Raw genomic sequence first — 24,088 nt, 5'->3', positions numbered from 1 at the left:
TAAATTGTTATGGTATTTCCGGTCTTTTTACTTCCGGTCTCCCAGATTGCTCTCATGTTTTATACCACAGGTAACCCATGTGACTGAGATGTGCATGTGAGGCCGGTTGTTGTTCATGTGGCTGGTGATCGATCGATCAGCGTTCAAACCCGTCGTTATTCATTATTACACGGGGGAGTTTACATCCAATCACTAGATTTTATAGCCATAGGATCTTACGTAGTATGATTCCTATCAGAGATTATCTGACGGAACGATTGAAGCCCGAAAAACAGCGGACGACGATGGACAAGATGGTGCTCTTTATTAGAGAACTTTATATGCCAACCTTCTTCACAGCATTAGCTTGCTTTTTTTTCTTTTTATGGGTAGCTTTAATCGTTCTTCACCTCATAGCAATAACTGGAGGGTGAGTAAGACTATGAAATTTAAAAATCCACCACGAAGAAATTTCGAAAATTCCACGACCTCACGAGAGACTCTTCATTGTTTAATTTTTCCTCCTATTTTTCTTAACTTTGGTAGGAAATTGTTATTGTATAAATCTACATCAGCTGTAAACGAAAAAGAGCTTCCAGAAGTGTCTATTTTAAAGGTATTTCCAGAATCCACAGGTTAACACCAATCTGTACCAAGCGTTACAAATTATTCTGCAAGGTTGATTTCAATTTCAATTCTTCATAAAAGACAAAAACCATTGTTTGAAAGTTTGCGTTGAAATTTTGATGTTTTTATTCTATCTTTCCGTGAATTTATGAAGCCCTTAGCAGGAGAAGATTCACACCTAATCAAGAATTTAAAAACATTCTTCGAACTCAATTATCCCAAGGTTCGTACAAAAAATTCACAAGGAAAAATAATGAATGGGAATAATGATAAGAACCGAAATTTGTATTCATTTTGTCCTGTCGCAATCGTACGAGATTCGCTTCACTGATATTCATTATTTTTGTCATTCATTGTTTGAATTTCTTCTGGAATATAAATATATTATTGATAGAAGATTTTGTTTTATTTTTAGTACGAGATTTTATTCTGTGTTCAAGATGAGCATGATACAGCCGTGCCAGTTGTACAACAACTTATGAAATCGTATCCTCTTGTAGATGCTAAACTTTACGCAGGTAATATTTTATATTCAGTTTACTAAAAAAAAACACCTAAAATATTCCATTGGCTCAGATAATTAGTCTGCTATCGTCTCGCAGATGAATAATCTTCTGATTATTCAATTATTCTCTTCACAATAGTAGTTGAATAAAAAAGTTCATATTTTTACTTCGGTCGTATTGCACACTATTAAACTTAGCTAATTTTTTCTCTTTATTTTTCCATTTTAAAAAATATTAACAAAAAGGGTTTTTGAAGTTATATCATCATAATCAAGCTTTTTTATATTGATATAATAATAATAATGAATTATTTTAAATTGTGAGTATAATTTATTTACAGAAAACGTTTTTACACATTTATTTATTTTCTTTATCCAAATATATATTGTTTCTTAAAATAATTTCAAAATTTTGGAATGTTGTCAGTATTCTTTTCTTCAACTGATTATTACATATTTTTGTTTGCGTTAATTAATTTTTGCTATTCCTTTTGTCACAAACGACCATTCACACTGTTATTGCATTTACTATTCCGAGAATAAGTGCATTGCTATAAACAACTTAAGGTTTTGCATAGATAAGAAATGTGTTTATGAGAATTGGTATAAATAACCAGCATAACAGCTGTAAAGAGTATTGTGGTTTCATGTGCAAGGTGGATAATATTTAATGCAATTATTTAAGTTCTTCAAACATTTCAGCACATCACATGCGATTCACTTAATTAGAACATGATTAGTTCAATCTTTTGTTGAATATTATCAAGACATGTTATGTAATTGATAGGTTTCCTAATAGGACAATAATCGAGAATAATGTTACAGTATTTCAGCTTAATAGAATGCTCTAGATGATGTATATCAGTATATTTTATATTATATTCAGTCTGTCATTCACATATATATCTGTTATGCATGGCGCAGTCTGTATCCTGAAATAGCCTTTGGGTTCATCAAAGTCAGGGCACGCTGATAACTCAAAAATCAAATATTCCAGTTGGTAGCATACTCCAATGAAGACTAGCTATGACCATGGTCATATGACTTGATATCAATCAGTCAGTTAATTAGCATGGTTAACCCATCAGTTTATGGAATTATTGATATATGTCTGCCATGGATTCAATAAAACACATTCTACATTGGTCTTTGAATACCAAGTCCAGTTAATTAGTAATGAAAATCATATTTTTTGAGTGAAATGAACTATATGTCATTTTGTTTGTTGATTCTGATTTGAAGAGGGTTTTGTATGGTCGGTGCTTTTGTCTTGATTAAAATTGGATTACTGAATCAATAATTAACAGTTAGAAAGTATACCAAATAAAAAAAAAGATCTGCATTTTGGCCATTGACAGGGTGCTATTTTGAGCCCTGAAGACCAATATATCATATCCAAAAGAACAAATTCATTTGGTTGACATTGGCATGGCCGGTAGGTTCTTGACCATCTGTAGATGAGACCACGGAGATTGTAAGAATTTGAAAGAATACACAAACTGCTTGTTGCAAGATCAATCAAGCATTTAAAGCAAACTGCATGATTCAATGCATGTTTGCACATAAGCACATGGGATTTACTCATGCATGCTGTCATACGATATAGTTCTACTCATGGCTATAGTGTGTTTTGTCACAGCATGAACCATCCACCCATGAATTTCAAACTTATTTAAGTACTTAAATTGCTTTCATTATTTTGTTTCAAAGTTACTTAGACCATTATTATTAGAATATCCCTTTAGTTCCAAAGTACTGCTGTGTTCCTTGATTACAGACTCATTTACTCAGTGTTAGCTTCATATCAGTGTCTAAATCTTTGCAATACAAACACTTTGAAATTTCATGGACCTTCACCAGAGCACATGAATATCCTTGACAAAATCAAGGCTAACACTACAGACAACTCAATGTACGTAGTTTGTCTTGACATTTCCAACTTGAGCATATTTTATGATTATAAGCAGAGATAGTTTGTTTTAAGGTGTTGGAAATTTATGGCCTGTGCCAAAATGCTTGGTCAGAATATTAATTCTTTTAATGCAAAAAAAATTGTGTTTTTAAGATAAAGTATGGTTATTTTGTTTGCTTTTCTTTTACTATAATGGAGGTTTTGCACCATCACATGACGGCAGCCATGTTATATGGCAGGAACAATACGATCGTTTTACATGAGAAAGAATTAAATTCTCGAGAGCAAAGGGATTTTATTGTTCTGCCATCTGCCACAGGCAGCCCAAGCTGTATTACAGGTGTTGGCACGTGATGGTGCAAAACCTCTAATCATCATATAAAACAATAACCTCATGTTATAACTGCTAATATTTCAGAATCCAGGACAGTGGGTGTGAATCCCAAGATCAATAATATGAACCAAGGATACAAGGCAGCAAAATACAAACTGCTCTGGATATGCGACAGTGCTATTCAAGGTATATAAGCAGTGGAAATCCACACTTACTTACTAACTCTAGCTAGTCTGGATCCCACTGACTGGGATAGTTTGGCACTAGTGTTTTAACCCATCCCTCATGGATGTTGATAATGGATGATAAAATGCTTTTATGCTTAAACATCATCTTAGACATCGGCATCAGCAAAACCACCATCATCATCATCATTATTATCATGACCATGATCATCATCACCATCAGCATCAGCATCCCCATCAGCATCATCAACACTATCACCATCATCAACAGCATCATCATCATCACCTATAGCATCACCAACAGCATCACCATCATCACCAATAGCATCACCATCACCACAAATAGCATCACCATCATCACCAATAGCATCATCATCACCACCAATAGCATCACCATCATCACCAACAGCATCACAATCATTACCAACAGCATCACCACCATCACCAATAGCATCACCATCACCACCAATAGCATCACCATCATCACCAATAGCATCACCACCATCACCAATAGCATCACCAAGTTACCACCAACAGCATCACCATCACCACCAATAGCATCAACACCACCACCAATAGCACCACCATCACCACCAATAGCATCACCATCATCACCAATAGCATCAACACCACCACCAATAGCACCACCATCACCACCAATAGCATCAGCATTACCACCAACAGCATCACCATCATCACCAATAGCATCACCATCACCATCAACAGCACCACCATCATCACCAATAGCATCACCATCACCATCAACAGCACCAACATCATCACCAACAGCGCTAGCATCGCCATCAATCTATAATCATCAGTGAAGAAGCTGTACGTGTAGTTTTAAATAATTAGATTATGTTGTATGCTTGTAACAGTTCACCAGAAGACGTTACTAGAGATGGTATCTCATATGGGACCTAAAGTTGGTATGGTGCATCAGGTCAGTAAACACTATTCTGACTTGAAGTAAAAAAGCAGTCATAATGATTCTGAATATTCCTGACATTCAGTCCTGTGCTTTGTCAGACAACAGCTTGGGATCAACATTTCCAATTCCAAAACATGTGCTAAACATTCTGCAATATATGTTCTTTTTCATTTGGGTATCATCCTCATCTAGCCTCAAATCTTGCCTGATAAAAGGAAGAAATAACACTCAAGGGAATGGCATATGGTCTGATATAGGTTATATTGATAATTAATTTTATCCTCAAGATATAAGCATTTTAATAAATTAATGATTTTGTATTTTTAGATTCCATACATAACTTGTAGTCCAACTGCATCCTTTGCTGCTTGTGTTGACCAGGTAATGTGAAAAAACCTTGTTAAAAAACTACCACTGACTGCTATATACAATGTACACAGTACAAAAGCTATTGAACATACTAAACTATAAAGGGAAAGTCCTGATAAAAGTGTTAGAAGAAGCTACAACTGTATGGAGTGCTTCACACATACTTCATTATTATATAACTATGTACACTCTGATTGGTTGAGAAATGTGCTTTATCGGTTAAAGGAGTATGGTTGCTGATGCACACTAAGAAAGCACTTAGGAGGTGCCAAAACCTTTCAAGTTCTTGTGCTTGCATCATTCCTGTGTGCTTTAATTTATTACTGAACAGAGCACTGAAAAAAGCTGTTTCATTGGTTAAGCCCCGTTTACACTGGTGATTTTTGTGGTGATTTTTGCTGCGATTTTTGTGGCAATTTTCGGAAATATAAAATCTTTTGTTTCATCCTTCAAAAGAGACATTCGTCTAGGAAAATCTTGGTATCCTGAAAAAAAATTTACAAGTAAATTCTTTACCATTATTTATTATGGACAAAATCACAAAAAAATTGCAGCAAAAATCGCCAGTGTAAACGGGGCTTTAATTATAAATGCTTTCTGCCTATAGTTGCATAAATAAGAAAAAGATGCATTTCTTATGGTTTGAAAAGATTGCAGATGGTGTCATCACCATGATCTATTCTCTGACAGAGCACAGTTCTTAACCAATCAGATCGTGCCTGTTCTGGGCCCTATTGACTTATAAATCAAGTTCTTCTACTAACCACCAAGTCTAATGTTTTGTTTCAGGTGTATTTTGGCACGCAGCATGCATTTTTATACTTGTTTGCCAACACAGTTGGACTTGTCTGTGCTAATGGAATGTCTACACTCTACGATAAAACAGTATTAGATGAACTAGGTATGTGTGCACAACTATTAAAGCTATTTCCTTAGATCTAACTATAGACCTCTTGCTGAGAAGGCAGCACACTTACCAACCAAGCAACACTTGCTCCTTAAAACAAGTGTGTGAGGTCACTGAGGATCAAACTATGGACCTCTTGCTTAGCAGGCAGCACAGTAATCAACTAAGCCACGCTTGTTCCTTAAAACAAGTGTGAGGTCACTGAGGATCAAACTATGGACCTCTTGCTTAGAAGGCAGCACTCTAATCAGACAACTAAGTAAAACACAATTTTTTGTTTCTTGCACTATAACCAATGCTTTAAACACACTACTGGTTTTCATTTTAGGTGGATTAGAAGCATTTTCCTGTTATATTGCAGAAGACTATTTCATGTCTAAGGCTATACATGCAAAGTGAGTAAAGTATCAATGCTAAAGGCCTCAAAGAATGGAATCATACGTCGTACAAAATTGCTATGATTTGGAATAAGTTTAACACTACTTGCTCTTGAATATTTAATGAAAATTGTGTTTGATAAGAAGTATACAATAAAATAAAGCAGTTTTTATGACTCATGACTCCACTTTTTGATGCCTTGAGCATGCATTTAGAGCAGTAGCGCAGAACTCTTGATGCATGTATATTGTATATCTATATTTCAAAGTCACTGTCTTCATGATAAACAACAACACAGCTCACACTAGTTTTTAGCTAACAGTAATGATGAAAAGGTAAATTATACACCGTGAAAAGATGAAAAAACGTACTGACGTTTCGGACTGCTAGTCCTTCGTCGGAGTTACTCATCTTTTCACGGTGTATAATTTACCTTTTCATCATTACTGTTTCATTAGAAACACCGATGCAGCTCACACTAGTTTTTAGCTAGTTATATCTTCTAGTTTTTAGCTAGTTATAGTTATCTCTGTCTTCATGATAGGAATGTTTGATGTTTTTCAGAGGTTATAAGATTGCCTTCAGCTCAGAGCCAGCAATGCAGAATCCTAGAAAACAATCACTAGAAATCTTCCAAAAAAGAATGTTGAGGTATGAATTGCATTTATTCATTGTGTAGTTCCAGACAATATCCATACCTACCCCATGGAGGGGGTTTGGAATTTCCAAGGGGTGGGGAGGGTCTGAGGAGGGTATATTGTGTAGTTCCAGAATATATCCATACCTCCCCATGGACGGGGATTGGAATTTCCAAGGGGTGGGGAGGGTCTGAGGAGGGTATATTGTGTAGTACCAGAAAATATCCATACCTCCCCATGGAGTGGGATAGAGATTTCCAAGGGGTGGGGAGGGTCTGAGGAGGGGAGCTACAACAATAAGGTATTTCTAATAACAAAAAACCTTTTCAAATAGATGGACACGACTTCGTTTGGCCATGGAACCATTCCCTTCCTACCTGGAACCATTTACCGAGAGCATTGTTATCGGCATTCTAGCCACATGGTCTGTTTGGCATCTATGGGGCATGAATATCATCCTGTTCTTTATTGAACACCTTATTTTGACATTCTTCTTTGATTATCTACTGCTAAGAATTGTTCATGGTGCTCATGTGAGTATAAGTATCAAATATATTGATTTTATTAACTATAGATATGTTGTATTTCACTTGTACAGTGGTACCTGTATTAAGTGGACTTGTCTGGTGTCTGCAAAAATCTTAAAACTTCTAAATTTCAATTGCAGTTCACTGGATAAATAGGAGAAATGCCACTGTGAAAGGGGCACTTGGATGAAAACGCCCCGATTTTTGAAAGTCCGAATAATTGAAGTATTCGAGGATAATATGACTCAATTATAATTATGTAAACCAGATGAGTGAAAATTTTAGCCTGGGAGCCACTTGCTGTTGAGATATTTTGGGTTAAAAGTGAAAAGAACAATAGGGTTGAGTAAATGACGTCATTTACTCACAATTTAGATGCTGAATAAAATTGATAATTTTTCCCGCTACTTTTGATTGTGAAGGAAATATGTTGTTTGGCTACTATCTGGGCCATATAGATAAGTTTATCCAAGATTAAAGTCATTTCCAATTTTCATTGATTTTCAATCCCATTTGTTCGTTCGTCCGTTCGTTTATGTGTTTAAACTCTTAATAATTTTTGTTGCTTATTATTTTTTTGCTGTATATTATTATTACAGTTACGAGGTCCATTGCCTCCATTATGGAAGGTATTTCTAGCATGGTTGTTCCGGGAATTCTTTTGTTTAGTCTTCTTCTTCCAAGCTGCGTTTGGGCGACAGATAGAATGGCGAACAACACAGTTTAGACTACTGAATGGTGGCAAGGCAGAGCTGGTGAATAAATGCAAGGACATTAACAGTCATTGCTGTTAACTAATTAATTAATTATTATTACTAATAATTATTGATTATGATACATTCTATTTATGTAATTTAAGGTGACCACATTCATAGGGTGTGTAGAAATTGACATTTCTAAAATTCAAAAGTAATGTATTTATTTGCAGTATTCTCACCGTATTACTGCCTTCATGTCACCCTCTGTGTTAAAAGACTCAACGGAGGGGATTAAAATAATTTCCCAGGGGTGGGGAGGGTCTGAGGAGGGTATATTGTGTAGTACCAGAAAATATCCATACCTCCCCATGGAGGGGGATTGGCATTTCCAAGGGGTGGGGAGGGTCTGAGGAGGGTATATTGTGTAGTACCAGAAAATATCCATACCTCCCTCATGGAGGGGGATTGGAATTTCCAAGGGGTGGGGAGGGTCTGAGGAGGGTATATTGTGTAGTAGCAGAAAATACTCATACCTCCCCATTGAGGGGTAAGATGGGTAATTTGACCAACCTCCATTTGTGGGCAACTCATGAAAGAGTATCTACTGGGATTATCGGTATCACGTATACCCACTGCTTCCCAGTGTCCTTCACTGGGGTGTTCTCAATCACTTAACTAAACTGTGGGTTTTTACACTGGGCACGGGGTTTCTAACAACAAAAGTTTTGTTTGATTTTCCAATACTTACTAATCTAGAAAAATATTACAAGAAATTTATTTTTTTAAATAGTTAATATTTCTTTTATAATTATTATTTAATGGAAATGTTTTGATACAACATTGGTACACTGGGGCAATAAATTAAGTGGTGTTTTTTTATCTCTCTTAATTTTGACAGTTTTATATCTTTATTAATTTCACACAGCAGCTTATAAGCCTAATAGTTGCTTGTATACATAGACACAAATACATCAAAATATGGCAGAATTACAGCCATCAACAAACCTCTTTACCTTGGGCGTAGTGTTTTGCCCATTTCATACAGTGTGTCATTCTCTTGAGAATAAGATCCCTTATTGGACTTGTATACATATTCTTTGCCTTCTTCTATGCAGCCCTTAATCAAAGAAATGATACTCAAGGGAATGACACATGGTCTGAAAGAAATAAACATGACACCCAAGGTAATCATAGCTTATTACGATTTTATGCCACCAATAAGAAGTTTATATTGACAGCTAGTGGGGACAAAATATATTCTGTGTTGTACTAAATGATTAAATAGGACATTTGCATGATGCCGTCATTTACAAAAACTATCAGACTCCCTTGCACACTCTCTTTCGTTCAGGTAATTAGTACAAATAGACATTTTTAGCTTCGTCGTTTGTTGTGCACATTGGGAGTTGACTCTTGCATGTGTAAATATTTAAACATGTTCCTAATAAAAGAACAATTCTCAAGAGAATGTCATGTGGTCTGAAATGGGCAATTTGCATACAAAGGTCATACTATTCTCATGAGGAAATACAAATTCAAATAAGAAAGAAAATTTGTGAAGGATTTTGGTTGTGATAGTAAAATGATGTCATCATGCAAATGACCTATGACTGCACTGTATCACTGGGCAGAGCAGATTTAGTATGGCAGTCAAATACTCCTGGTTATTATGGCTAAGCATTCTGATTGAATGAACAGCAACCTCATGCACTGTCATTGGTTGTTTTTAATCCTGTACGGTGAGTGTGACGTTTTCACAGCCATACAAAATTTACTATATTTCCCCAGCATAATGTATGGTGTTTAAACCAGGGTAGAAAAAAGAAAGGGAATTGAATATCCATGCGAAATTGTACTATTTAATGACAGTATTTCATTAAAAGAAATGAAGTGTTGGTATATGAATGACTCTAGCCGCCTTGTTACACTCTTTGCTTACCCCCCAACACTCAACAGGGTATGGTTTTTCGAGCTTCTTGATAAACAAGGTATGCAATTTCACTCAAGTTCCAAGTTCGTCCTGAGTTTCCTGTCATATTCAGGGTTTCTACTTTCGTATTGACCGAAACTGGTTATTATGGTCGTAAAAAACGATACGCGAGATGACGTGATAATTGAAACAGGAACTCAGTGCAATAAATTATATCTTTTGTCATAAACAGGGTCTACAAATTTGAGTTTTTTTGTCATAAACAGGGTACCCCTTTCAGGAGGTGGCAGGAATATATGTTGCACGATATTTATTATACTAAGGGTTTGGAAACTAGTAGGACTATATTAAACCATGGCAGATTAAATTCCACTCGTTCCTCTCGTTCTTTTTCATATTACGCTATTTTTCGTGAATTTTCTAGCTATTAGATACAAAACTTCCTTGTCGTTCGACGTTATCACGTTTTGACGTCATTCAGTACAGTAGACTGTTGCTACTGGTTTAGTGTGATATGCATAATATACACATCTATTGTGTATATATAGACATAATAGACACTACGCAGTCAATAGACATCTACTTTGTATAGCAGATAATCTTTGAAATAGGGAAAATTTACTATGATGCAAGTTCCGTTAAGTGTTACTAAATGCATCCCACATGGAAAGGAGTGAGTATGCGCTCAAAGCCATCGGCGTCACAATCAAGATTTTTGAGTGTGCTGGTCATAGCAAGGGGTTAATAATCTACGGTCTAGGGGCCGACTAACCTCTCCTTTAGGCTTCGGCCGAGCTTCCTGATCAGTCTGTAAATCTTCGGATAGCGGTGTCGGGGTCGAAATCTCCGGCGTAGCCGTAAATGCTTCGCGCTGCCATACGACGGTTCAGCACTCGATGTCTGGAAGTATGGTCCTTTTTCAATGAATCAAAAAGTAAAAATCCCAAAATCATGTTTCCATCGCATGTGTCTATTATGCCTATATGTACACAATAGATTTCTATTTACTGTCTAGGGTATATTAATGTCTATTTTGTCTATATATACTAACAATAGATGTCAACTAGCACATTTCTGATATTTCGCGCTAGCATTCTAGTCCTTTTCAAATGCCTCATTGCTTTAATTCTGGATTCACTACAAATATCAAGAAGCAAGTTTGTTTCTTCAAAACCCCAATTTTGTCCCCTTTTAGCGATTTCAGCGAGCGAGTGTGCAGACAACAGGCGCGCGCGTCCGCTTTGCGGAAAACTACCGCTCGGCCAAAAGTACTAGAGATAAATGGATTTAATATGAATTGGTATCGTTGACAAAAGAAGCTAAATAGATCGGCTTAGTTAAAATCTATCTAAAATAAACAACCCTTTCGAGCCGCTCTAATTTAGATCACTTGTGATCGATCTAAATGTAAGTGTAAACAGTATAAATAGTGTGCGAACGAATCGAATCGAACTAAATTGCCCTGGTGTGACTACGCTGTAAGAATCACAGTAAGGCGTAATGAAATCAGAATGAAACGATCTAGAACTACACGCATGAGAGTAGAGCGTTTGACACTGTCTTATTTTGTACTGTTTGCGCATCAACTTAGCATCGAAATTTTGTAGAGAAGAGATTCAGAAACGGACTACGGTATTTTGGAAATAAAAATGAGACGAGTTTGCGGGAAATATGGCTTGAGGATAAATGGATGAACAAAAAACTTTAGAGAAAACTTGAGAAAAAGGAAATAGATTGAGAGAAAGGGAAAATAACGAGAATAAATGAGAAAAGCTATTGATATAACACGGCCACGGAACTGTATGCCCTGTGTCGTCCATTGCTTGCGAGAAGACAGAGGGAAGCTTTTGTAATCTCAGTTAACAAAAGCTTTAGGATTTTCGACATGATATCGGCAATTGACCGTGAGAAAAACTTGAGTGTGCGCAGCCATCGGCTTGTTTTGGGTATCATTTCAAAACATGCAAGATTGAAGACAGATACGTGAGTCGTAATCTACAGATAGATCTCTTCCTCGCGGGCATATATGATAGGAAATCTCACCGGGAAACCAATTACCGCGTGTTCTGGAAATCTCTTTGTGTTTTTGTATAGAGGTAATGATTTAAAATGGAGTAATGTACACTTTCACGTCTTGTGATTACAGCCGAAGGGAACAATCTGATAAGCTGATATGGAAAGACATTCCATTTAACAAATAAAACAGGTTTTATTACGTGCTCCGTTCAGTAATGAAGCACGCAAGAAGTGACGTTGAGCACGAAACAAGTGTGAAGCTTGTCACCCTTCCTTCGTACTCGTGAACTAAGTGATTTATTACTGAACGAAGCACGGAGAAAAACGGCTGTTTTATTTGTATTTTTGATATAGAAAGAAAGAAAAAACGTAGTTTTCGATGCTGTTTCCTCACGATTCTTTGCAAACTTTTGCTGCGCGCGTTTTGTTATTGCTGCAGCTGTTGTTGTTGATGATGTTTTTATTGTTCGTGTTGTAGCAGTAGCAGTAGCAGCAGCAGTAGCAGTAGCAGTAGCATTATCCGCCTTGTTTTGCGTTTTCATTGCTTTCAGTCAGCGTCACTGATAAGTAATGGTAGTCCTTGAACATTTCCGTTCTCACAAAAAAAAGTAAAATTTCTCTGTTGTTGGTATCATTCTCTTTTGTCCTCTTAGTACAATAAAGAAACGATAGCTTGTGTCTCAAACTGATATCCCATCATCACCTTCTTTCCATTTTCTTTCATCGTTTATTTTACACAATAATGCGATAGGATGGTATAAACAAACGCGTATTCAACTCAGCTGAATAACGAGTTAAAAAAAACCTTTAACCGAATAGAAACTTCTACGGTCTTATGATCTCTAAATCTTATATCATACTTGTCTGGTTGTTAAGCCATGGAAAGCTTTTGCTCTATAGGAGGGGAGGGTGAAGCAAGTCTGAAATATTCAAAATATTTACAAAGTCTACCACAGCTGTCTAAGACTCATTTACATACCCATTCAATAGTCATGTCTTATTAAACATGTAATTTTAATTTCTGTTTTTTGGCTCCCATTTCTATAACAACGGGCTTACAACCAACATAAAACACAAACGCTTCCCTCTGAGCAGAGTCGAAAAGTTCTAATTACTTGATCATTTTGAGAAAAAGATTGAAGACCCGAAGAAGAAGCCATTCGAGTTAGGTGGAAGAAGAAAGATGAGTCAACAACATGCTCCTTCGAGTGCTTCGTCTTTAAGTAGTGGACCTACGTTGATAGGAATGATTCGGGCAAGGAAACTTGCCACGAAGATCAAAAAGAGAGCTCAGTTTCTTGTGGCTGAGAGAAGACGAATGGATAACACTGGAAAAGCTGTTACAGTTCATCGCGACTTCCCGAAAAACACTCGCGTTGATGACCACCTCGGAATTGGAAAATCCTTCCATAATTTAAGAATACAAACTCCAACTCAATCGAGATCTCCAAGCGTAGGTTCAAAACAAGGTTATTCTACGGCGATTAATACGATTCAAGAAGTAAAAAATACCTACAGAACAGAACCAGTTAATAGGTTTTCAAGAAAGGAAGTCACAGACGTGATAGAGGAAGTTCTAAGCGAGCATCTGGAAGGGCAAACACACAACTATGAATTCTGCAAAGACACGAGTAAAAAACTGTCAGAAGTTATTAAACAACGAGTGAAATACATGGGTTATAGCCGATATAAGTTAATATGTGTTGTATATATGGGACAAGTAAAGAACCAAGGTATGAGAATCGCTTCACGGTGTTTATGGAACACGGAGTTTGATAACGTGGCAGAAGCGTCATACAGAAACGGTGAACTATTTGCCGTTGCTACGGTTTTTGGAGCCTTTTATGAATAAATTTAGCTTAAAATTCCCTAATTCTTACTGAATTTTCTACGACTAGAATACGGTATTTAAAGAGTAAACTCGTCTGTTCGACATTTTGAAACACTAATCATGAGGTAAAATACTTTATAGATATGATGGTGATAGGGTACCGTGGCTTGGGTCGTTAATGAAGCTTGACGATTTGCCAACTTAGCGAGTAGTTGGATAATCGCCGAGTGAATTTTAAAGCCAAGGAACAAGTCTAGCAAAGATTGAATACAAAACATGTTGTTTAAAAGTAATAGAGATTACAAAGAGAATTTGCTGCACGTTGTCACGTATTTATTTGTGCAGAATAAATAAATAAATAAAATTCTATCAACTGTAGGTCATTTATCTCGAGAAATAATAAAGCAGAATGAAAGGGAGAAAATTGAATAAAGAATTCGTTATTTTAAGAAAAGGTTGCCATATTTCCAAAGACGAAGACAAAATATCTGGTTAGCGTTGTTTTTGTGTTATATTTAATTATATTTAAGGTTTTTCTTATTCAATACAAAACCCGACTGTTTTGACTCTAAAAAGCAAGATTCAAACCGGTTGCTTGGTTAGCACTGGTCTATCGGAAAACAGGTTGGATATCACTGAAAGGTGATAAATTGTAGACAATTTTTATAACTTTTACTCACTATTATAATTAGTTAGATAAGCTATATATAGTACAGCAAAATTAAATCTTAAAATATAATAAAAAACACTTGTATACTAAAGCAATTTTGTAGCAATGCAAATATATATGACTGAATTAAAAATATTTGGCACTTTGAATGATTTGTAGAATTGACTTTACAAAGCCTAACCAGGGGTTGCCAGGGGTGACGGTTAGAGAAGTGGGTGGGGAAGTCGAGTAATACGTAGCATAACACTTGTAAGTGTAGATAATACGATAGAACATGGGTGTGTATGTCACGCATCATCATGCGTGATGTAACGCAAGATACATGCAATAAAGGAAACCCCCACAATGTACGACTGTGTTTAATTTTGTTTTCTTCGAATGAGGATAAAGATTCCCTACTTTGATTTTCCCTGGTATGTCTAATACTAGTGCAGAAACAGAATTTCAATTCCATTCAAAAGAGTCATGTTTTCACAACTTCTCAGTCCCAGCAGGGAGGTGGTCCCAGTGATGAACCCTGGGGAACACTCCTGGTTGGTAATTTTATTTCCTATTCCTAGTGAGTTAAATCCTGGTCCTATTCATGAACCTTTGGGGAATCCTATGTTGACGATTCTGTTTGGCATTTCTGGTGTCCTTAATTCCAGTCCCAGAAATGAGCCTTGGTGAAATATCTGTTGGTGATTCTATGTACCATTCCCAGTGACCTAAATCCCGGTCCTAGTGATGAACCTTGAGGAAATACAAAGCTAGCAATCATACGTATCCACGGCAACCACGCTAAACGTAGCAAGCACATCACGTGTTTTCAACACAACACACAAAAAAACACGAAAAGCAATCTAAGTATCATTCTACAAATAGAAACCCGTCCAAGTTTAATGTCAGCACAGTAACGCATAACTCACGTTCATAACGCGTTTTCACGAAGACTCAAAATCTTGCATATAGGGATCACAGTCTCATTCTACATACAGAGCGAATACCGACGCTTGTCCAAATATCTTATCACTACTAAAGCACTCAGTAGCAAACGTATCAAAAGCAGGATTCCAAAGACAACGACTCGTAATCTGCATTCCTTGGCCCATAGGCTTTCCAATATGAACCACACAAACGATCTTGAATCGATTGACTAGCCATGTCTCCTTGACTTTATGTTTGATCTCCTCGCTCAGCTTCAAGCATAATTCTTTCGCCTTTTTTTCGTCGTATTCTTTTTCCTTCAAATGTTTTTCGAGTATTTCTCGAATGTACGCTTTCGTCTTACCAGGAATAAATTTCTGGTCAGGAATCATTTTGTATGTGTTTTCCAACGCGATATCTTTTGGCATAGCACCTCGAATGCTGTCTCCACATTCACTACTGGGCACAAGAGAATACTTATTGCTTCTGCTTTGAACCATTGAGATTGAAGGATTCCGGAAAGTCGTGGTTTTACGTGTAGACAACATTTTGCCTGTCGTTACAAATTCTGAAGAAAACTTTAAACGAATCTGCAAGATTTGGCAAGTAGTTTGTTTTCGTTTAATTCAAGTTTTTTTAACTTCTGGCGAAGTTTTGAGACGAAAACAGCTGTTCAAAGAACAGACCGAGTTGAATTGCTGTTCTTTCAAGAAAATATAAGTTTGTTTTTAAAGTTTTGGTGTAATCTCACTTAGTAACGGAGCGCTTAAGTGATTAATATTATGACTAATTAAAACGTTCTTTCTTTAGTGCGATTAATAACAGATAAGTAGGGGTCGTTGTTAAAATGAGAAAGAGTTCGACTCCCTTGGGGATGAGAAGAACGAGCCGTAATACGACTTTTATAAAGTGAAATGTTTTGAACTATTTTCAACGCGAAGCTTTGTCAGGGAACTGGAAGCACAAAACTGATCCTAAATAAGATCAGTACGACACACAGTTCATTACGACGGATTGATTTAACCATGGTGTTTAAGAAATAAAACATTATAGTTTAAACGTTTTGTCAGCAGCCTCGCAGATTTGTAGTTTTAGATACACGCGATTTGTACTCATTTTAACAATTCATTAAATGAGCCATGGTGACAACGTTAAATGACAATGGATGGCATTTTTGCGACCCAGAATCCTCTACGAACGCAAGCACTCGTTTTTAATTAATGTTCACAATATTTTGGTGTTAATTACGCCAAAATACAAACACCCGAAATGGGTTCTGGTTGTTGAAGGATTAAGACGTAGCTCAATTAACCATTTTTTTAAACTCTGGTTTAAAGGATATCACGCGCGCACCTTATGGACGTTTGCAGAAACCTTGAACAAAATGAACTCAAAAATCATCCCAAATAGACCATAGGTTGGCCTTAAATAAGACATATATATATGTAAACTGAAATAACCACATATAAACAAATTAATAATTCGTATGAGTGTAATTTTTGGCCCCATATCTATAGGAAAGAAAAGAGTGCTGAATCATTAAGACAAAGTGCATTCAACAGAAAATTAACTAGTTTATATTCTCTTGGTGGATTATAAATGCAAGTTACCGCATTAAAAGTAGATAAAAAAAGCTAAAAGTTAACTTATAGACAGCTGAAGATTTTGAAAACTGTACAGAAAGAAAAAAAGTTGGAGAGCGATAGAGAGAAACAGAGAGAGGGAGGGAGAGAGTAAATGCGAAAATGAATAAATGAATAAGTAACGTATTGGTTGTCCAACCTTCTGACGTTGGCTGTGGTACAACATGGTGTTGAGTCATTGTCTTAGGGCATCATTAAGCACTCTGATTGTGTTCAAGGCAGAAGATAACAGCTGTAACACTTGACACCCCGTAATTTGGACATATTCTTTTCCAACAAAAGCGACTCATCATTCAGTATTATATCTTCAGTTGTTGATGTGCTATACAGTATTTTACAACCTGGACTATTGGCTCGCTTTTTCGACTTAGTAAATTAGAATTTCAAGTCAAGTTCGTTTGCCAAATAATTAGCTCAATTTTGGATGACAATGTATGGTCAACGTAACTCCTACATCATTAGCGCGTGTTTTTATCAAAATAACGAATATTGAAGATCCCGATTTGAATAGCTTATTTTTGTTTAGCTTAAAAATAAATTGAAAAAGTACAGAAAAAAACTAGTTATTTTACGAAATGCTAGTCCAAATACGATGCTAACTCCTCCTAGAATAGAAGTTAATCAATTGGACGCGATAACCTCCTACTAGCAGTCAAAATTAACAACCTAATTCTCCAATTTGGGTGATTTCTTTAGCGCGCCGCTAAGAGTGAAGCAACCCATTCAATCGTTCATTAACACAATATCCAATGATTTCAAAAACACTGCCACGATGATTAGCGTTAGAAAATGCCTTGTTCAGATACTCTAATTATGAGTTTTTGTTCTGTAGCTTATATTTGTCTGTTTGGTGCAAAAAACAGCGTAGAGTCTTAGGAAAATTATCTGAAATAAACTTGAAGTTTCTGAAGCTTTTGATGAACAAGCAGAGAGTACGTCAATTTAAAGTTTAAACCTTGCGAGGCGAGCTCGTATTTTTTTTCTTTGAAAGAGAAAACCATTCATTTCCGTAAAAAGATATGGCTAATTAGACTGTATTGATCTGTGCAAATTAACAAAAAACGCGGTCCGCTAACGAATATGGTTATTTAGAATCTAGTCGGAGTCACAACAAGACGCGTGGTGCGGACGACTGCATTCATTTGGACGAGAAGAAGAGTCGTGGATGTTTGAGCGAACATGATGCCAATTAAGAGAAAATATGAGGCGCTACAAGACGCAGAGAATCGAGTTTATCGGTCGACGTCTAAAATGATGATAGACGATGAAGACCTTTTGATCTTACAACCGGCTTGCAGGCTACGAGATTTGGAGATTCAATGCGTCATCGAAGAAGTACTACGAGGTAATTTAAAAGGAGTATTCTACAATGCTTGGGATTCGGAGGCAAGGAGTTCTTTCCTTCGTGAAGTTATTAAGCAAGAGTTACGAAAAACACGCGTCAAGTTATCAAGTGTAGCAGTACTTGTGATGATCGGAGAAGCTAGTGATACAAGCATCGAGAAAGCAAGCCATCGAGTTTGGAAACCTGACTACGATAGCTTTACATCAGCTTGGTATAGGAACGATTCAATATTTGCTATTGGAACAGTATTCGTAAACTACGACGCCTCAGTTCGACATGTATAGACTATTATAGACTGTTATAAAACTGTAAAGGAATCAACAGAACGCTAAAACCTCTTTCCAGGGTTAACCAAAGATTTCAATAGCATAAAACATCGGTTACAGAGTTGAAGAGTTTAGATGTCAGGATGAATGACAGTTGTGAGAGAAACACATGTTAAGTTCACATCATAGTGTAGTAGTGTTTCCTCAAGGACAAGGAAAACAAGGTCAAACTTTAAGCTAATAAAGCTTCATTTTAGAGCAGTTTAAGATGAAACGCTGCAAGACTAGCCTGGTTTTGTTGAAAATTTTCACGAGAAGAAATACGAGAGAAAACAAGACAGAGAGGTGCTTCCTTGAAGCTCAAGAATGAACTAAAATCATAAGATAAAGATATCAAAATCTCTTTTGCTTGTATTAGTTCATTTTTCAAAATTGTAAAGATTTTTCACGATCGTTATGAATAAATAAGTTCAAAGTATTTCGAACGAACAAGTCTTCAAACTTTTAATCTTCATAAATTTTGAAGCCTTTTTATTTTGATTCACTCACAGGAAAGTCTAATCTTTCCTCGCATTTCGCTTTAAATAATTAAACTAGTCTTTCGTGAATCCTAGAGAATTATCAACAATCGGTTGGTTTGTATATATATAACATATTCATTAGCCAAAACCAATTTCATAACACACGGGAAGTTTAATCCTTCATCTTTTACCCAAAGAGTAGTTCGCGCCAGAATCAGAAAGTTGTCTCAGAAGTTCCTCTTTTCTTAAAGATAATTTCTTTCTTTGAAAACGGATTTTTTCTTATTAAAATTTTTTTCAACTTTAAGTGAGTTCTTAAGACTTAAGTACCTGGGCACTTCCTAAAAAAAAAACTTTCGTAATGAATGGAATCTAGACCGGGCTTAATGAACTATATTGTTCAATCAGCTAAACTATCCCCTCCAAACTCTAAATTGTCTGATCTAATCCTAGCTTTATTGTAATATTTTTTATAGCTTTCTTGCGATAATGTCTTTGAGTTTTAGAGAACAGAGACGCTGACCGCATCAAAGGCCTTGATTCGTATTGGTATTCAATAAAGGCTCAACGCAACTACAGGAACAGAGTGAACTTTTTATATCTGTAAAACTAAACACCATCACTGAACGAATTGACCAATTCATTTGTACCAATCAAAGCGCAAGATCATTGATCAGCCAATCAGAATACTCGAACATGGCACATTCTATCATCCTTTTTTCGTGAAAATTGATTGGACTACGATATTATGCTTCATAAAAACAAGCGACCCAAGCACAAGGGGTACTCGACTATCCCTGCACGTTATGCGACATAATAGATCCATACCGAACTAGCGCCACGCTAAACTCTTAACAAACTACAGATAAACTAATCTCTCATTTTTTACCAAATGAATGCAGGTGTTATTTCAATGGGAAACTGTCGACCTATTCATAGCATTAGTATCAATGGGTTAACTTTAAAAAAGTGGTGCTTAAACGACTTCCGCACAAATTTAAAGCAATAGATCTTTCTCAAAATTACCTTTGGAAAACGAGAATACAAACGAAAGGATACATAAACTCCACCGAAAAAAAGCGCGATGGTTTTTGTAATTTCATGTTGGCCTCGGGTCTATTTTATTGGTTTTACGTTTGGGCTTTTGATTGGCTGGCAGCGGAAATGATTTGAATGCATCCACGATTATAAATATATAATACGAATATTAAGATTAAGCTTACCATTTTTTTGGAGATCATCCATAGAATAGTTTAGGTTCCGTTATCCATAGCTAAACATAGTCCAGTCCTCGGATAGTCACCTTTATTCTCCAATACACCAGACGGAGCGCAAATCCATGGATCATCCGTCACGTTCTGCCAGACTTGAAGCTTTAGTTGAAGCGATTCTAACACATTTTGATAATCTGGTTTCCCAGCAAGGTTTTTTAGTTCTTTGGGATCTGTGTTGATGTCGTAAAGCTCCCATTGTGGTCGATAATAGTAGCCTTGTAAATTGCGGTACCAGTGAGTCTTCTGGCCTGCGCGAGTGCGATTCAAAAGATCTTGGAATGATGGAGAAATCATGAAATCTTGATCAATGGGAAAAGGCATTTTGTAGTTTATGTTATGTATGAGTTTGTAGCGTTTAGTTCTGATGACCCTCATCGGATAATACATTGTTACCTCGTGTAGATTATGGCTCGCATACACCGTATCCCATCCGGTCGATGGTTCATCGTCTAACAAAGGTAGAACACTATTTCCAGTAAGGCGCACGTTATTAGGTTTGAAAATTTGATACGTCGGATAAGGAACATTAAACCAATCCAGAACAGTAGGGACTATATCTGCTAGGCTCACTAGCGCATCACTAATTTGTCCCCATCGCTCCTTATGGAGAGGGGACGAGACAATAAAGGGCTCGGCCATTCCAGAGTCAAACAGATTAGTTCTCCCAGATGGAAAAGGTATACCATTGTCTGAACTGTAGATAACAAGTGTTTCGTCTTCAAATCCTGCATTTTTGAGTTCTTCCAGTATCAGTCCTATTCCCTGGTCTAGGCGTCCAATAGTCGTGTACTGAGCTGCTAGGTCTTGACGGGCAGCCAGGGTGTCCTGGACGAAGAATGGCACCTCGACGTCTTGTGGTTTGTATAGTGTTGGTGTCCAGTCAGGTATCAATCCCATTCCAGGCGCTCCGTTGCCAAACTTTTCACAGAAAGTACCTGGAAATATAACATGAATGAAAAATTACCATCTTCATCATCAAAACGCTCGCCTGTGCCAGAGGCGCCTTCACATGATTTTAGTTCAGTCCACTTCATTGAGCTGCGGTACAGCTGTACTTGCGGTGGTGATTATCTAAAAAGAAGCTTTTTTTCACCATCTTCGACAACATGCACCATCATTATTATCATGAACATCACCACCATGGATGGTGATAATGGATGATAAAATGCTTTTACGCTTAAACATCAGCATCACCATCCACATCAGCATCATCACCACGATCATCAACATCTATCACAATTATTTTCATCATCATCAACACCATCATCATCACTTTCATCATTCACCTGATGATGTTAGTACCATTATACTCTTACATACCATACATGGGATGGGTGTGTCCACATCTGTGTGGGTCATGGAATCCAATGTAAAGAATAAAGGGACGAGGATCTGTCTGTGACCCTGTGAAGAACTCATGGGCAAGCTCTTTGATGTACGTTATGTTCCTGCCAACTTGCAGGATGGAATGGTGCTCTTCGGTGTAGGCAAACTCAAATGGATAAACCTGGAAAGACACAGAAGTATAAAATGAAAATTTCAAATTATTATTCATCTCGCAGATCACTAGCTCACTCACTCACTCGCACATTCATTCATCCACTCATCATTCCCTTCCTTCCCCTTCTTCCCTTTCTTCCTCCATCCACTCACCCACCTGCCCATTTATCCAGCCACCCACCTACCCTACCACCCATCCATCCAACCATCCATCCATCCATCTATCCATCCATCCATCCATCCATCCATCCATCCATCCATCCATCCATCCATCCATCCATCCATCCATCCATCCATCCATCCATCCATCCATCCATCCATCCATCCATCCATCCATCCATCCATCCATCCATCTATCCATCCATCCAGACTCCCCTCCCTTCATGACAAGGGTGAGAACAACACATCAAACAACTCAACTCACACATGTGGCTCAGCAGGGAATTGAACCTGCAACCTAAGTATGAACTACACAGCAGTAAAAAAGGTAAAGGTAAAATAATTTGTTTTACTTTGATAACGTGGGGAGTGGTTGCCCAATTCTCCTGAGCCAATGGTTCATGTTTAATGCACTCGAAGGTGTGCCCTCTACCCTACCTTACTATTAGTGCTCCTTTTTATGGGTATTTAAAGCTAATTAAAGCTACACAGAACAGAGAGAAGTCAAAATAGACATGGAGTTCCTGAGGATCAAACTATGGACCTCTAGCACTGAAGGCCGTGCACTAACCAACTGAGCTACACCTGCTACTCATGCAGTGAAAGACAGCTAAGTAGTAGCTCATGCTATCCATTCATTTCATCCATTCATTTTCCCATTCATTCATAAGTCTTCAATCACTCATTCATTCCTTCAGGAATGAAGATCTCTCCCCACAGTTCATCATAGGACAAATCTTACCTGTTCTGGTCCAACATGTTTCTTGCCTATAATCCCAGTTCTTACTCCATGCTGTTGTAACAGTAGAGGCAGACTCTTGACAGCATCAAAACTGTTAAAATGATGAACATCGTGATGTAGACCATACATACCATTCTGATGCTGTGGCAAACCTGATACAATAAAACAACCAATCAGGACTGACCTTTGTATTGGGATACCTGTGGAAATGGCACAGGTAACCCAAAAGTGGGCCATCTGCTTGCCAGCATTTTATGGTTTAAAGTAGCTGTACCTTCAACCTTTTTTCGAACCTGGAAACAACCTCCAAGCATAGCTATTTTGACATTGGAATGAAATTTTATATCTGGTAAGGTTTTGGAGAGGAATGAAAACCTAAGAACCTTTAAAAAAAACCCGAATCAAGGGAAAGACCTTAGGCCTAGGGCAAACGTCAAACTTTCCATGCACTGAACTCATTAAAAACAATGGATGTCAGGTGATAATGAGGCAGCATTCTTTGATGTAATCGAGTTCAGTGTATGGAAAGTTCGACGTTTGCCCTAGGCCTAAGAAACTTTACTCACATGATTGTTGAGTATTCTCATGCAAATAAAAACCTTTGATTAACCCCATGTAATGAAGAGTAAATCTATTGTTCCCATCAACATGGCTGTCACAAGAGACACGTCCACTGATTTATGTGCCATAAAGCAGAGGTTTAAGTACAAATATGAGCCCATATATATCCCATTTCTTAAATCAATCATTCATTATTATTTCATTAACATTACAATTCATTATCATTTTTATATCAATTATTAATCATATTTCTTATACTGTAATATTGAAACAATAATTACCCGTTAATATAGCAGACCTACTGGGTGAACAACTGCTAACAGATGTGAAAGCATTCCTGAATACAACGCTTCTCTTGGCAAGGTCGTTCAGATGTGGAGTCTTGCAGATGGTATTATTATAGACTTGGCTTTCAAATCCTCCATCATCTGAGATGATTATTAGAACATTCTTACGCTCTAAAGCCTTGGAGTCACCTCCACAGTCTAATGAACTTATAAGACACAAGTTTACTAAGAGAAAAAAGCTAAAATACTTGTACCACTTGGAGAAATCCTCCATTGTGAACGACTGGCCACAAGACAACTATTACACAGGGAGCCCAAATTTTTTTTAATCACTGGGGGAAAATGTATGAGATTATTTTTACATAACTTCTTATTATCTGAGATATGCCTTTCGTTTCAAAGATTATACCGGTAGTTAAATTATTGCAGCTGGAAACTCCCACCTCT

At 37.0% G+C, this 24,088-nt stretch overlaps 6 protein-coding genes across 7 annotated transcripts in view; 4 read left to right on the top strand and 2 right to left on the bottom strand.

Moving 5' to 3' along the window:
- The window catches only part of LOC116299159 (S-methyl-5'-thioadenosine phosphorylase), a 182,933-nt gene that overhangs the window by 149,539 nt on the left and 9,306 nt on the right, over window positions 1–24,088 (top strand). The window lies entirely within an intron of this gene.
- LOC116299136 (ceramide glucosyltransferase) lies at window positions 99–9,889 on the top strand. The gene is made up of 12 exons (XM_031707770.2): window positions 99–409; window positions 526–595; window positions 761–829; window positions 1,022–1,124; window positions 3,442–3,543; window positions 4,421–4,485; window positions 4,801–4,854; window positions 5,632–5,743; window positions 6,078–6,144; window positions 6,692–6,778; window positions 7,100–7,298; window positions 7,892–9,889. The coding sequence occupies exons 1-12, from the start codon at window positions 225–227 to the stop codon at window positions 8,084–8,086; spliced, it is 1,308 nt and encodes a 435-aa protein (XP_031563630.2). The 5' UTR covers window positions 99–224; the 3' UTR covers window positions 8,087–9,889.
- Window positions 7,304–23,915, bottom strand: LOC116299135 (N-sulfoglucosamine sulfohydrolase). Of its 2 annotated transcripts, XR_016119900.1 has the most exons (6): window positions 23,636–23,915; window positions 22,794–22,945; window positions 21,713–21,899; window positions 20,342–21,327; window positions 10,693–10,834; window positions 7,304–8,044 (listed from the first exon to the last, which is right to left on the bottom strand). XR_016119900.1 is itself a non-coding variant. In XM_031707769.2 (5 exons), exons 1-4 carry the CDS (start codon window positions 23,913–23,915, stop codon window positions 20,372–20,374), a joined length of 1,575 nt encoding a protein of 524 aa, XP_031563629.2. In that variant the 3' UTR covers window positions 7,304–8,044; window positions 20,342–20,371. The 2 variants fall into 2 exon arrangements, 1 of the variants encoding a protein (XP_031563629.2); XM_031707769.2 differs by lacking the exon at window positions 10,693–10,834.
- Window positions 12,810–14,586, top strand: LOC116299139 (dynein light chain Tctex-type 5-B-like). The gene has a single exon (XM_031707772.2). It carries the CDS (start codon window positions 13,120–13,122, stop codon window positions 13,786–13,788), a length of 669 nt encoding a protein of 222 aa, XP_031563632.2. The 5' UTR covers window positions 12,810–13,119; the 3' UTR covers window positions 13,789–14,586.
- On the bottom strand, window positions 14,260–15,941 carry LOC116299140 (dynein light chain Tctex-type 5-B-like). Its single transcript, XM_031707773.2, has one exon. The coding sequence runs from the start codon at window positions 15,889–15,891 to the stop codon at window positions 15,400–15,402; it is 492 nt and encodes a 163-aa protein (XP_031563633.1). The 5' UTR covers window positions 15,892–15,941; the 3' UTR covers window positions 14,260–15,399.
- LOC116299141 (dynein light chain Tctex-type 5-A-like) lies at window positions 18,017–19,075 on the top strand. Its single transcript, XM_031707774.2, has one exon. It carries the CDS (start codon window positions 18,166–18,168, stop codon window positions 18,613–18,615), a length of 450 nt encoding a protein of 149 aa, XP_031563634.1. The 5' UTR covers window positions 18,017–18,165; the 3' UTR covers window positions 18,616–19,075.

This window comes from Actinia tenebrosa, unplaced genomic scaffold (genome assembly GCF_029948245.1).
Source record: "Actinia tenebrosa isolate PJP-AT-01 unplaced genomic scaffold, QUT_ActTen_1.0 PGA_scaffold15__27_contigs__length_11533743, whole genome shotgun sequence".
Lineage (NCBI taxonomy): Eukaryota > Metazoa > Cnidaria > Anthozoa > Actiniaria > Actiniidae > Actinia > Actinia tenebrosa.
Note: the sequence above shows the minus strand (reverse complement) of the source record. Positions and strands in the feature narration are given on the sequence as shown.

Excerpts from the sequence above, each read along its gene's own strand:
- LOC116299136 (XM_031707770.2), top strand. The coding sequence starts at position 225 with ATGATTCCTATCAGAGATTATCTGACGGAACGATTGAAGCCCGAAAAA. Across the intron at positions 4,486-4,800 it reads AAGTTGGTATGGTGCATCAG|ATTCCATACATAACTTGTAG; the intron begins GTCAGTAAACAC and ends TTGTATTTTTAG. Across the intron at positions 6,145-6,691 it reads TCTAAGGCTATACATGCAAA|AGGTTATAAGATTGCCTTCA; the intron begins GTGAGTAAAGTA and ends GATGTTTTTCAG.
- LOC116299139 (XM_031707772.2), top strand. The coding sequence starts at position 13,120 with ATGAGTCAACAACATGCTCCTTCGAGTGCTTCGTCTTTAAGTAGTGGA.
- LOC116299140 (XM_031707773.2), bottom strand. The coding sequence starts at position 15,891 with ATGTTGTCTACACGTAAAACCACGACTTTCCGGAATCCTTCAATCTCA.
- LOC116299141 (XM_031707774.2), top strand. The coding sequence starts at position 18,166 with ATGATGCCAATTAAGAGAAAATATGAGGCGCTACAAGACGCAGAGAAT.
- LOC116299135 (XM_031707769.2), bottom strand. The coding sequence starts at position 23,915 with ATGGAGGATTTCTCCAAGTGGTACAAGTATTTTAGCTTTTTTCTCTTA. Across the intron at positions 21,900-22,793 it reads AACATGTTGGACCAGAACAG|GTTTATCCATTTGAGTTTGC; the intron begins GTAAGATTTGTC and ends GTGTCTTTCCAG. Across the intron at positions 21,328-21,712 it reads ACACACCCATCCCATGTATG|GTACTTTCTGTGAAAAGTTT; the intron begins GTATGTAAGAGT and ends TTATATTTCCAG.